Genomic DNA, 13,289 nt, shown 5'->3' with positions numbered 1-13,289 from the left:
CATCTCCATCTTCAAAGCTGGGAGATGAGGCCCAAGCGACATCATGGGCCAAGGCTACTCCCTCACAACCCTGTCGGCGGGGTCTGCAGGGATCGACGTACCGGAGCTTTCGGATCTGGTATATGAGAAGTCGATGGGTGGGGGCAGGTTCATGAAGAGTATCCGTGCTAGGCAACAAAACGGACTAGTCTTCGTCAAGGTGATCATGAAGCCATATCCAACAATGCAACTGGGGCCATATGTCAAAGCAATAATGAGTCAGCTTTTCTCAATCTGTCGCCAACTAGAGTCAAAGCTAACTTACTGTGTAGGGGAACGGAAGCTCCTATCGGATGTACCAAATGCATTGAGCTATGAGAGGATCCTGGAAACCAGTACCAGCGGATATCTGGTTCGCCAGTACATTCATAGCTCTCTCTATGATCGGATGAGGTATTACTTCAGCAATGGAATATCGTGAATAATGCAAGTCTCTAACAACCTCGCAGCACTCGCCCATTTCTAGAGGATATTGAGAAGAAATGGATCGCATTCCAGCTCCTCTGTGCATTGCGGGATTCCCACTCGCTCGATGTCTTCCACGGTGACATCAAGACAGAAAATGTTCTAGTGACATCGTGGAATTGGCTCTACCTATCTGACTATTCTTCATCATTCAAACCCACGTTCCTCCCAGAGGACAACCCTGCGGACTTTTCGTTCTACTTCGATATCTCCGGGCGAAGAACCTGTTATCTTGCCCCAGAGCGATTTCTAGTGGCTGGCGAAGAACCGGGCAACCGCCATGTCAACTGGGCGATGGACATTTTCAGCGCGGGCTGCGTAATTGCAGAACTTTTTTGGAGTCCCCGATCTTCACGCTCAGTCAGATATACAAGTATCGGAAAGGCGAATATAGCCCGGAGCACAGCCAGCTGGTAAAGATTGAAGACCTCGAAATTCGAGAGCTCATTCTTCACATGATTCAGCTGGAGCCAGAATCCCGTTACTCTGCTGAGGAATACCTCAATTTCTGGAAGAACAAGGCCTTTCCGGAGTATTTCTACAGCTTTCTTCACCAGTACATGTCTCTCATGACAGACCCGTCTTCGGGAAGAACCAAGGTGGATGCGGAATCGAATAACCGAGGGGAAACAGATGACCGCATCGAAAGGGTCTGCCTGGACTTTGACAAAATATCCTATTTTCTCGGGGTTCCGCCCCGAGCTTCTGCTGGCGGTCCGTCTGCCACAAATCCAGCTCCTCGTCTCACAGGAAGCACTCTCCCAGTGAAGCTGGATCTACCCGACGGTGACGGTGATGGAAACCAAATAACAGCATCGTCCCCTCAATTGCAGTCCGATGAAGGTGTTTTGATCTTCTTAGGTCTAGTTGCGTCCAACCTCCGGACGACATCCAAGGCCTCAGCTCGAATCAAAGCATGCGACGTCCTGCTTGCATTTGCGGAGAAATTATCAGATGAAGCAAAGCTTGACCGAGTTCTGCCGTATGTCATGATTCTTCTGGCAGATCGTACCGACTCCGTCAAGGTTGCAGCAATCCGCACGTTGACACAATTGCTGGAGATGGTCCATGTAGTCACGCCGGTAAACGCCTACTTGTTCCCCGAATACATTTTCCCTCGGCTTCAGCCATTCATCATCTCCTCCAAACACAATCCAAGCCCAATGGTCCGGGCTGCTTATGCTTCATGCATTGCATCACTGGCGCAATCCTCCTTGAGGTTCCTGGACATGATCCAAGCGTTACGCTCGGATACTCGCTTGACTTCGCTTATTCCAGTTGGCTTCGAGCCACGATGGACCGAGGACGCGACCTATCACAATCTTTACGACGTGGCTCGAATCGACCTTCTTGAATACTTTGAAGTGCATACTAAGGCGCTTTTGACAGACACGGATGCATCCGTTCGCCGGGCCTTCCTGGGATCTGTCTCCAGTCTATGCGTGTTCTTCGGTAACCTCAAGGCCAATGAGGTTATTCTAAGTCACTTGAACACTTATCTCAATGACCGAGATTGGATCTTGAAATGTGCTTTCTTCGAGGCCGTGGTGGGTGTTGCCGCATATGTCGGAAGCACCAACCTAGAACAGTATATCCTTCCTCTCATGATTCAATCTATGACGGAACCGGAAGAATTCGTCGTCGAAAAGGTGATTCGCTCTCTTGCCGCCATGGCCGATCTTGGTCTATTCCAGCGATCAACAACGTGGGATCTTCTTCATATCACCATCGGGTTTCTTGTTCATCCCAACATTTGGATCCGTGAGGCCGCTGTGAGTCTTGTTGTCAAATCGACCAAGTTCTTGTCAGTCGCGGATATCTTTTCTATCCTCACTCCTCTCATTCGACCCTATCTTAAAGTGAAAATTGTGGGTTTCTCTGAGGCTGAGCTTCTTGACGCTCTAAAGCGACCCATGTCACGAAACATCTACGAAATAGTCTTCCTCTGGGCTTCCAAAACGGATAAGGGTATATTTTGGAAATCCGCAAGTCGAGATGCGTTCAGTCTCTCGGAACCTGGCAGTCACAGCTCTCGTGTGGGTCGAAGTGTCAGTCCGTCAATGAGTTCGCAGTCCAAGAATGAGGAAGATGAGCAATGGCTTTCGCGGTTGCGAAATCTTGGGATGACGGTCGAAGATGAATTCAAAATCCTAGCCCTCAGGGACTACATATGCAGAGTCTCGCTCCGGCAGTCAAGAGATGTTGAAGCAGAGACCACATTGCCGCTAGGCGAAATCATCAGTCTGTCGCAGCAAGGAGTCACGCCTCAGACGGTGTTCTTCGACAAGAATCTGAATGAGAAATCACGCAATACATCTCTAGAAAGAAACACGAGTCGCACTCGTAACCCTCTTGACGACCCGAGACCACGAACTATTGCAGACGCGCTACTTGATGCTTCCACAACAATTGAACGATCACCATCTGCTCATCGCAGACATATTCGCACCCGAAGCCAGCTCCATAAAGAAATCGAAATCCCACATCCACGAAGCATTGCGGTTGAGTCATCCTCATCATCTCCCGCAGCATCTTCTCCAGCCGCAGCTCCCGGGTCGCGCCCAATGTCGCCACCAGGCTCGGACGTCGAGCGACATACCATTCATGCAAATCGCAGGTTGAGCTCCGGTCAAGAGAGCTCGTCAACAACTCCTACTAACGCAGACACCTTGTCGCTGAGAGGTCTACCCGTGCAACGCAAGTCTAGTGCAATCAATCTTCTCAACCGCAACGATACTGCAAAGGCCTATGCAGAAACGGGCACGAGCGCCGCAAATGTATTCGGAAAGGTAGACGCACCTGTTCAAAGAAGCGGAGCCCCCCAACCCTCTGCTCTCTCCCATGCATACGAGCGTAAACCAACCCAGGCTGTGGTGGCATCGCGACGGTATCGCGCCAATCATTCCTACACTGGTGATGATCCGGTGGTGCTGCGACTGTTGGACAACGTTTTCGCAGAAAATTATCCTACAGACTTGTTTGACTTGGGACCCTATGTCAAAGAGCTTGATTCCCGACAACCGATTCCCAAATCCAATTCGCAAAATGTCAACAAACTTTGGAAGCCTGAAGGCAACCTGGTCGCCACTTTCGGCGAACACAGTGGACCCGTTAACCGCATTGCTGTGCCCCCAGATCATTCATTCTTTGTGACTGCCTCTGATGACAGTACAGTCAAGATCTGGGATACTATTCGGCTGGAGCGCAACTTGACTCCTCGATCTCGTCAAACTCATCGCCATTCACCGGGTGCACGCGTCAAGGCCCTCACCTTTGTGGAAAATACATACACGTTCGTCAGCGGTGCCACCGATGGTAGCATTCACGCTGTTAGAATTGACTATCAAAAGGTCAATGAAATTGCTCGGTATGGCAAGCTTCAACTTGTCCGTGAGTATCAGCTACCTGTGGCTGAAAATGGGTTACAAGAATATGCGGTCTGGATGGAGCATTTCAGAGATGAGGGTCAGTCAACGCTCCTCATCGCCACGAATACCTGCCGCATTCTGGCACTGGACATGAAGACCATGCTACCAGTCTTTACTTTGGAGAACCCCGTCCACCATGGAACTCCAACAACATTCTGCTGCGACCGGCGCCATACCTGGCTGCTCATCGGAACCACTCATGGAGTTCTCGATTTGTGGGACCTTCGGTTCCGGGTACGACTCAAAGCTTGGGGTCTACCAGGTTGGGGCTATATCCACCGGGTTCAGCTACATCCCATCAAATCACGAGGGCGCTGGGTTTGTGTGTCTAGCAGCGGGATTCACGGGAATGAAATCACCGTTTGGGATATTGAGAAGTTCCGCTGTCGCGAAGTCTACCAAGCGGCGCCGCTGAATTCCAGCGAGACGGCCACTCCCAATGGCTCAGCCCCGACTACTCATCATCGGAGCTCCCGGGGCATCGCCACTAGCCGGGCACACCGTCTTAGCGCAAGGGATTTCGAGGCCTGGCCTGTTGACGAGGACCGACCGGAGGGCATGCTCAGCCGTTTTGCTACAACGAGCCCCGCCGCAGCTGGTCTCGAGGCTGGCCCACCGGTCGTTGGCAACAACGGCTCAGCAGCAGCACCCACCAACCTCGCAGGCGATCGAATGGGCACGTTGGCATTCATAGGAGGTCTGAATACCCCGGATGATGACAAGGCCGCCAGCAGCAACAGCAAACTCGGATTCATCGTCTCGGCTGGAAGCGACCGACGAATTCGGTTCTGGGATCTTGCCAACCCGGCAGGCTCGATGATAGTCAGCGGACTGGATGCCGTTGCCAATGGCACTGCTGCGAGCAAGCCACAGTACGAGACCACCCAGCCTGGACCCCACCTCTCGATGGTGATAGAACATATGCCTCGCTCGTCGGGCGATGGTGCCGCTGCTGCTGTTTCCAAGAAGGGAGCTAGTCCACGGCCACCCCGCAGCACCGTGATCAGTCTTCAACAGCAGATGCTTCTTAAGAGTCATCTGGATATCATTCAGGATGTCGCGGTGCTACGTCAGCCGTATGGGATGATCGTGAGTGTAGACAGGGCGGGTATGGTGTACGTTTTTAAGTAGGCGGGCTTTTCAGGGCCAGGCTGCCTGCTCTCCTCGATGAATTCATTTTTCAGTAGCAAATAGATACCCAAAATCAGAAGCCATTACTATCTACAATCTATTACTGATTTTTATGTTTGGTCAAGGAGAGTGATCTAGCTGATGATTGGGAGCAGCCTGGAAGCGCACATATATGTCGGGGAACTGGTAGTATATCTGTTCTAGCGGACCTAAAAGTTATCCGCTCCAATCTTGTCGATGAGAATCGCTCGAGAGGTATTCCCCGATTGGAAGCGCGTGCCTAAGTAGAGGTAACAGCCCGGTTCTACCAACTCCGTTTCCCTTTGACCTAGACTCTACTGGGCAGGGCTACCCTCCATATACTACCACCTAGCCTCATCAAGGTAAAACAACCTGACCGTGACATCGACGGGCACCCTAACCGGTACCATATGCCTCTTCGGCAGGTTATTTTTTTCCAATTCACCACACAGGTCTGCTGGTAACATCACCTAATATTTTGGAGAGGGGTGATTTTTACTGGACGACTTAGTTCATGACAATTGAGAGGAAGACCGCAGTGTGCAAATCGCACACAGGGGAGAGCAGTGCATGATGCATGTAGTAGGTATAATTGTCTTCCCTTCTGACTGCAAGTTTGTCGAGAGCTGCATATATATTCATTCGATAACTAGGAACTGAGTATTGATTATCCTTGGCATGGCAATTGACGTGGACTCAGAGTGATATGCAGGGTTATTCTTGCATCTAAAGATAGTGCTAGGAGGTAGACAGTCCAGTGATTCCTATATCAGCATTTTTATGCGTAGTAGGTAGTTCAGAGTGGGGGAATGGTAACAAGATAGGTTTCGGCTTCCGAATCGTCTGTTCTCCACAGCGACATCCGTTGAGCCGTAAAAGATGGATGCAAGCGAGCAAACCCCATCTTCAACATACATTTCAAGTCTAGTCCTCGCGATGGGACTATATCACGTCCGGATTTACGGGCCCTATATTGAGTGGTAGCTAAGCGAGTCATCCGTCGGAAACCGATCTTTTTTCACGTCGATCAGACTTATCAACGTAGATGAGGGAGAATGCCTCAAGTTCTGGAATTTCCTATGGACAACAATTTCCGAGACTCTGTGTCTTATGTTCTGTTCTCCAGTCTTCATGATCCTTTTACTCCAGACTAACTCTTGGACGTGAGCATCCTTCTAGTACTAAGCGTTGGTGTTCCTGCAAGGCACAGCTAGATGGTAGTAGCTACCTACTGTATATAGCGAAAATTTGTCATCAGAACGGCAATCTGGAGATGATTGTATCCCGCGTGCTTCTCATATTGGGAGCAATAAACATCTTCTCCGACTAGTACTAGAGTAGTATAGATGTTCCGAATGATTGGGAGAATCTGTGGTTACAATTCTGAATCGTTCGTTCCAACACATACCGTTTAAGGGCTAATTACCCCACGAGACGAATGATCGGTTATATATTGTGACTGAAGGACAGCTCTGGGCTGAGTGAAGCGGAAACCATAGACTACGGAAATTGTAGAACAAATGATTTGTATGCACTTCTGGTGATGTACCCCCCGTAATTCGTACATATGTATGTACCATATGTACAGTATTACCTGCATTTACAAATTTTCTACTGTACATCCATCGTGGAATGCGGATTAAGGGCTGGAGCACTGCCGGGACTCGGGAGTGTAGCTGAGCCAGTGGGTCTCAATCCACCGATGCGAAACAGTGGTTTCTGGATTGATGGATGGATCGAGTGATTGATCGGCGCGCCCCGAACCAGGATGGCCTCCACCCCGAACAAAGACTACATAACCATTACTCTGTCTGGAGTATGTTCATACGAAGGTTCTGTTCGGCTGCATTCTAAGCGTGCTTATTGCCCGGTCGGACGCATGGATAGCCGGTTCTGCCGGGGACTATGCATCTCATATTTTTCAATCCTTGCCCTTGCATATACGATGGTCTTAGGGCGGGCAAAGACACGCAGGTGCATTGCGATGTACCGATGTGGTTGGTCCTTGCGAAAGGAACTCCTGCGGGGAGCTGAGAACGAGGGCTGATCCTGATCCTTGAATTCATGGTGTCTGTCGTAGAATGAACCCCGGGCTAGATGATCCAGACCTACCTGCAAAACAATCTATGATCTATGATCCGGCATCGCCCAGCCTTCATTGAATCGAGATCTGAGATAAAGATGTTTTTTACGAGCTTTTTCAGACTGCCTGGAAGGATAGCCACCTGCCAAGGCTCCTCATAATCTACTGCGGCGAGCAACTTTTTTGCGGTGGTATTCCATCGAATACACGAATAACAGGCGCCATTCGAGAGACAAGGTTGCCCACCAACCCAGATCCAGGAGATTGGCCCGATGGGAGGAAGTGGGATCTCCATTACAAACTTCCCGAGTTGGTTCGGTAGTTACTGTACTCCGTAGGATTTGACAAATTGTGACGGGCAGTGGAGTCGGGAAGGTGGGTGATTGAGGGATAAAAAGGGAAACAGTCGATGACATCCCGGTGTCAAGGAGGAGAACTGTTTTTTTCGGAGTCTCCGGATGAAAAAAAGCACTTGTTTTTGAGCATGGACAATGTCTCTCATATATATGAGGGAAAGAATGGAGACAAACAATAGTTTATACTCCGTTAGAGATTGTTAGTACTCCGCAGCGTAGCGCGGGAAGGCCGAATTCACCAAGATTCAGGGGTCAGCTAAATTTGGCCTAAGAAAGGGAACGGCTCAACACACAGACCACTGCCAACCAGGAAAGCTGCACGCGGGAGTGCGATCGAAGCCGAAGTTCGAAGTTCGAACACGAATCTCGGCCGTGGGGCCCGCGCTGCTGGGGCATGCCATGAATGATGGGTTGAGAACTTGAGTCTAGTGTTGCTCCGTCTGCCGAGTCTGCTTATTCTGCTTAGTCCCCTTGGAGGTTAGCTTCAGGTACATCAGGGGGTTTGCACCACTCACGCAGCAGCAACTTGATGCAGGACGGCAGAGAGCTTGGGGCTTGACAGGGGAAACTTGGACTCTTGGAGTGACTTGGCCATGGTTCTGGGAAGCTCCGGCCCCAGGGATGCCAGGAACCATGGGCCACAGCTGGGGCCCATCGGACGGACCATGACAGTTGATGATTTGGTTGTGCCGCTGTGGATGTTTTTTGCTATGCAGGTTTAGTACATTCAAATCCAAGTTCCAACACGAACATGTTGGAGGTGGGAGATCTTGATCGGCATGTTCTGGAGTGCGATTCGAATTTCAAGGCGATCGGAAAGCGCGTTACATACTGGACGGTCGGGCCCAGAATCCCGTATTCGCTGAAAATTGAGCTCCAGGGGGGACAAAGTCCTCGGGAAGGGCCCGAATGTTTGGAGGGATGGATGGCCTGGATTTGTCACCATTTCCATGATAAGAATGCGCATTGTGAGGGTGTTCTGGTCATTGTATGTGACCTTGGGAGTGCTGCACAAAGGCCTCAGATTAACTGTGCGGTCTCCTCGCTGCTCGCAGGCGAGACATGAATTGTTTGTGACCTTGTATGGGAGGTCAACCAGAGCCTGCAGCTGGTATTGCTTTTTGTTTTTGCCCGGTCGCATGGCCAATGCGCGTGAGGATCGAGTTTTGACAAGTTGACTCAAGAGTCTTAGAGAGTGATGGACTGACTGACTGACAGAGCAGACAGGCATAGACTTGGGCCACTGCGGCGGTTTCATCGGTCTGTACGTAGAGCAGATCGGGTGGCGAGGATAATGAAGGGCTCTTATGGATCGATTTGCGCCGTTGATCTATCAGAGGAATTGGACCAGTCCAGGGGTCTGAGGAAGACCGAAACAGCCGGCAAAGACAGTGAGACGAACCGGCGGTCAAACCGTTGGGGAACGATGAAACGGTGTTGTCCTTGTGGTGCTGCGTGCAGGTCTGAAGACCTGCAGCATTTTGGATATATCGACTTTGGGGGAGGAGAGGGGTCCAAAGTATGCTGGACCAACTACTGTATGCCATTGTAGACAATAACACCGCATACAGCCCGACTACAATAAGAACAAAGCCAACAATAGGAGTCAGTAACGAGTACTACATTATACTGTTGAGGATAGACTATCAATTATCTCTTCAAATAGTAATCTGGCAGCTATTCTGGCATTTGCATCTTGCTATGATTATACACAGCCCCTGATATGGACTACTTGATCAAGGATCAGTAATAATAACTTACTGTAAACATGGAAAATAGAATACTCACCAAAATCTCCGCTTTTCTGTCCGAGCAGCTTCCTCCTGACTTTTAATTAACAGACCAGGGATTAAGTGGAGATGTCCGGGTGCATGACTCTGGTGACTGGTGGATGCCCGTTCGTTATTCCCACTTGTTCCCACCAGACGAAACCCCCTTGGGCCTTAGCTTCGGCCCAGCTGTTCTCCTATTCTTCTTTTGACAGTTAGTGCTTTTTTTTCCCCTACGTAGGAAACGAGTAAACTTACGGAGGAGTACTCTAGTCTCTTTTAGTTTTTTAGTTTCTTAGTCTCGCCGAGCCCGCTGCTCATCTCCTCATCTCCTCCTCCATCCACCCCCTAATCTTCCCCCGTGGTCCATGGTCCATTCCCTTCCCTTTCCCTTCTTTTCTCCCACCACCATCCTCTTGGCTTCGGATCTCGATTGTCGAGTATCTGCGAATCCAGCGTGGTCGCCTTTTCCACGCCGTTGTATACCTCTGCCAGTATACTTATTCGCCACTCTGATTAATGGCCTGCATTGTCATTTATCGACTTTGAGTCCAGATTAGAGTCTCACCTGACGTCGCTCTCTCTTCCGTCGGCTCATCATTCACGCCAATTCCTCGTCCTTCTCTTGATCTGGCCCGACCATTGATCTTATAACCAACTTGGTACTCGAGCAGTATCAGACGAGCTCTTGACAGTCCGCTGTAAGACCCGTATCATTCTAACAACGTCGTCGCCACTACAATTACTCTCCCACGACCACTGTCACCACCTGGATACCATCTATAGATCTAGATATTCCAATCTATACCACCAACACCACCACATACCGTCACAATGGGTCCATCTTTGAGAGATCACTCATCCTTCGTGCGGCCATCCACTCGCGATCGGCCGACGACTCGCGGCGAGGGGGAAAATTCGCTGGTCGTCCCCAGCCGCACGTCGTCGCTGCACTCGCGCATCACCCAACCCATTCCCTCCACTTTGAACATCAAGCCCGCTCAGCGGACTCCCAAAACTCTTACTCATGCATATATGGTCTGCGGTGTCGGCCGTGAACCTTCACAATGGGTCAAGGCACCCACCCCCGAACAGGGCAAGATTGGTCATATGAAGGGTGCTGTTGGTCAATTCTGGCTTCCTGAGATCCTGGGTAGCAGCCCTCGTTTGGAGCAGGATAATGAGATTGCACGAGCCTTGCACTCGGCTATGAGGGTAAGCTTCTATTCCTACATCCATACCAATAGCTCTCGATACATATCGAGAGAAATGTCTTGTATTACGGAATTGCATGATATGCATTCATGAAGTCTACATCGGAGGAATTGAGATCAACTAACAATCTGTCCATCAGGCTTGCTTCCCCCACGATGTCGAGATTTGCACTGGCAAGAGCCAGCCTCACTGCGCCCACCACGCCTTTGTCCTCCAGCAAGATTCTTCTCACACTCTGTACGGTATTGCGCTGCGCGTCTGGTCCCGTGCCGACGAGAAGCGTGCCGAGACCATCCGTGAATTGCGCAAGAAGACCGAGCCCGACTTTTATGACAACCCTGACGAGACCTACTGGATCCCCTATTGCCTGAGCTTCCTTTCCCGTTATCCCCTGTACGATCTGCTGGGCGATTATCTCCGAGGGATGTGGATTCACTGGAACAAGGCTACGAACCTGTTCCACGCCGAGGAGGTTTCTCGAATTCTGAGCTTCCCCGCCCCTCGACTTAACGATCTGGTCCGTATCGACATGAAGGACTATGCTCTTTGCTACCAGTTCCCCTCGTCCCCGACTGGCTTCCAGAACTTCTCCATGTGGCCCCTTTTCAACTGTTTGTCGATCCCCAACATTGTTGGAGTTATTGAGGCAGCGGTCTCCCCCACTCGCCGAATTATCTTCGTCTCTCACTACGCGGCCATGCTGACTGTGGCCGCCGAGACTGTCCGCTACTGCGTTCGTGTCTACGAGTGGAGCGGCCTGTACGTGCCCGTGGTGCATGCCCGTCACGTCAAGGAGCTTGTTCAGGAGCCTGGCCCGTACATCCTGGGTATCACTGCTGAATGTCGCACTCTCTTCAACGCCCCCTCCGATGCCCTCGTGGTGGACCTGGACCGCAACTTTGTCCTCACCTCCAGCCCGCCCAACGTTCTGAACCAGGGTCAGCGCACCAAGTTCATCAGCCGCCTGACTCAGGCTTTGAACGGTGATGTGTCGCCCTCTGGTGTTCCCACTCATCTCCGCTCCGCTTACGCGGGTGGCAAACTGATCCCCGCTGGTCAGATCATTGTCATGCGTGGTGAGGTGGAGAGCGTCCAGGACCCCAACTGGTGGAACCAGGATGCCGTCATGGGCGTCATGGACCACGTCTGCGAGAAGCTCGGCCGCAACACCGGCATGAAGGCCATCTTCGGCGGCTCCGTCAAGAAGCCCCTGATGACCAAGGTGTCGATGCGTCACCTCAACGAGATCGTTCGCGAGCGCAACCAGTACTCGCGCGATGCCATGGAGGCCTGGCAGGACTTCATCAACCTAAAGGGCCGCATGGATACCGAGCTCAGCAAGGTTACCAAGCGCAACAACTTCTTGGTCGAGGAGCTCGAGACCTGGAAGCAGCAGTTCCTCAAGTTCCAGGCCTTTGCTGAGCAGCTCACCAAGGAGACTTCAGAACTCAAGGTCAAGATCGAGAACCACAAGCGTGAGAATCGTCGTCTCACTGGTCTCATTGATCAGCAGAAGGATGATGTGGCTCGTCTCACTCTTCGTCTGTCTGGCACTGAGAAGCAGCGTGACGATGCTCTCGAGGCTCTGGTCCTCCAGCAAGAGATTGCCGAGGAGCTCGAGCGTGAGCGCAAGCGCAACCAGAAGGAGATCTCTGCCCTCACCCATACTAACGCCACCCTGTCTCGTCAACGCGATGATGCCCAGCGTGTGGTTCTGCACCTGCGCAGTCTGATCAATGGCCAGAGCCACCACATGGAGCACATTGTTCGCTCCATTGGCAGCAGCTCCGAGATTACTGAGATGGTCGAGCAGGGTTACGAAGACGCCCCCGAAGAGACTACCAACCGCGAAGAGCGCATGGAGACGGTGAAGGAGTCAAGCAAGGAGAGCAATGCTCCAAAGGCAACTTCGGTAAATGATATGAGACCCGAGCTAGAGCAGCACTTGCTGAACCTTGGCAAGGACCACAAGACCCTTGCCCGTCTGAGCATCACCGATGTCGCGGACCGTTACCTTCGCGACAAGACGGATGCTATCGCGGACATCATTCGTAGCATTAGTGACCAGTGCGCCGCCGCCGTTGAGGGCCTCCACCTGGCCCAGGACGCCGAGGAGGATGAGGAGATTGATTCCAACTCCAAGTCCGTCTCTCACCAGAACGGAGACCGTCTCGGCTCCGAATATGGTGAGGGTCGCACCACCCGCGCCACCAGCGAAGTGAGCGACAACGACAACACCTCGCTGCACCCTGACAATCGTCACTCCAGCATCCCGCCCACTCCCGACTTGGTTCACAACCGGTCCAGCACTTCCATGTCCATGGTCAGCAGCTCGACTTTCCCGGAGCGATCAAGCCAGCAGTACGGCCCTGGCGATATCCCGACCCGTATCGTCGAGGATGACGATGAGCATGCCCACGAGACGGATGACCAGGCCACCGAGACTGGCACTCTGTCTAAGCAGGCCAGTGAGGATCTCATGCGGCCTCAGACCGCACGGGTGATCTCTTAGTTTTGCCCTCCCTTCCACTAGCTCTGCCAGAGGACGATGTGCAACGCTTGACCTGAGACGACCTTGAATTTTTTACATTTCTCCTCTTGACACATTCTTGCTTATATTGGCGTGGTGTTTACCTTTCCCTCCTTTCCCTTCTCTCTGACTGGTGCCGTGAATCTGACACGTACACCAATGTTCTGGTTGTCCGGCGTAGTCTTCTTTCCCATCTGCTTTCTTCGCTTCGTGGTGTCAACTTCTGATACTCCTATATCCATCGTCCGTTTT

The 13,289-nt window shown here is 51.6% G+C and overlaps 4 protein-coding genes across 4 annotated transcripts; 3 read left to right on the top strand and 1 right to left on the bottom strand.

Annotated features, from left to right (window-relative positions):
* Window positions 1–43: 43 nt before the first annotated feature.
* On the top strand, window positions 44–3,898 carry N7473_004572 (uncharacterized protein; the record flags this gene model as incomplete). The annotated part of the gene is made up of 5 exons (XM_057150512.1): window positions 44–257; window positions 312–432; window positions 489–822; window positions 870–3,819; window positions 3,882–3,898. The coding sequence occupies 5 exons, from the start codon at window positions 44–46 to the stop codon at window positions 3,896–3,898; spliced, it is 3,636 nt and encodes a 1,211-aa protein (XP_057010622.1).
* A 49-nt stretch (window positions 3,899–3,947) lies between these two features.
* N7473_004571 (uncharacterized protein) lies at window positions 3,948–5,063 on the top strand (the record flags this gene model as incomplete). Its single annotated transcript, XM_057150511.1, has 1 exon — window positions 3,948–5,063. One exon carries the CDS (start codon window positions 3,948–3,950, stop codon window positions 5,061–5,063), a length of 1,116 nt encoding a protein of 371 aa, XP_057010621.1.
* Window positions 5,064–8,250: 3,187 nt separating this feature from the next.
* On the bottom strand, window positions 8,251–8,664 carry N7473_004570 (uncharacterized protein; the record flags this gene model as incomplete). The annotated part of the gene is made up of 1 exon (XM_057150510.1): window positions 8,251–8,664. One exon carries the CDS (start codon window positions 8,662–8,664, stop codon window positions 8,251–8,253), a length of 414 nt encoding a protein of 137 aa, XP_057010620.1.
* A 1,462-nt stretch (window positions 8,665–10,126) lies between these two features.
* On the top strand, window positions 10,127–13,019 carry N7473_004569 (DENN (AEX-3) domain protein; the record flags this gene model as incomplete). Its single annotated transcript, XM_057150509.1, has 2 exons — window positions 10,127–10,507; window positions 10,647–13,019. The coding sequence occupies 2 exons, from the start codon at window positions 10,127–10,129 to the stop codon at window positions 13,017–13,019; spliced, it is 2,754 nt and encodes a 917-aa protein (XP_057010619.1).
* Window positions 13,020–13,289: the final 270 nt, after the last annotated feature.

The sequence above is a fragment of the Penicillium subrubescens genome, assembly GCF_028828155.1.
Source record: "Penicillium subrubescens strain IBT 31985 chromosome Unknown utg000003l_segment0_segment0, whole genome shotgun sequence".
Classification (NCBI taxonomy): Eukaryota; Fungi; Ascomycota; class Eurotiomycetes; order Eurotiales; family Aspergillaceae; genus Penicillium; species Penicillium subrubescens.
The sequence above is the reverse complement of the archived record's forward strand: the minus strand, read 5'-3'. Positions and strand labels throughout refer to the sequence as shown.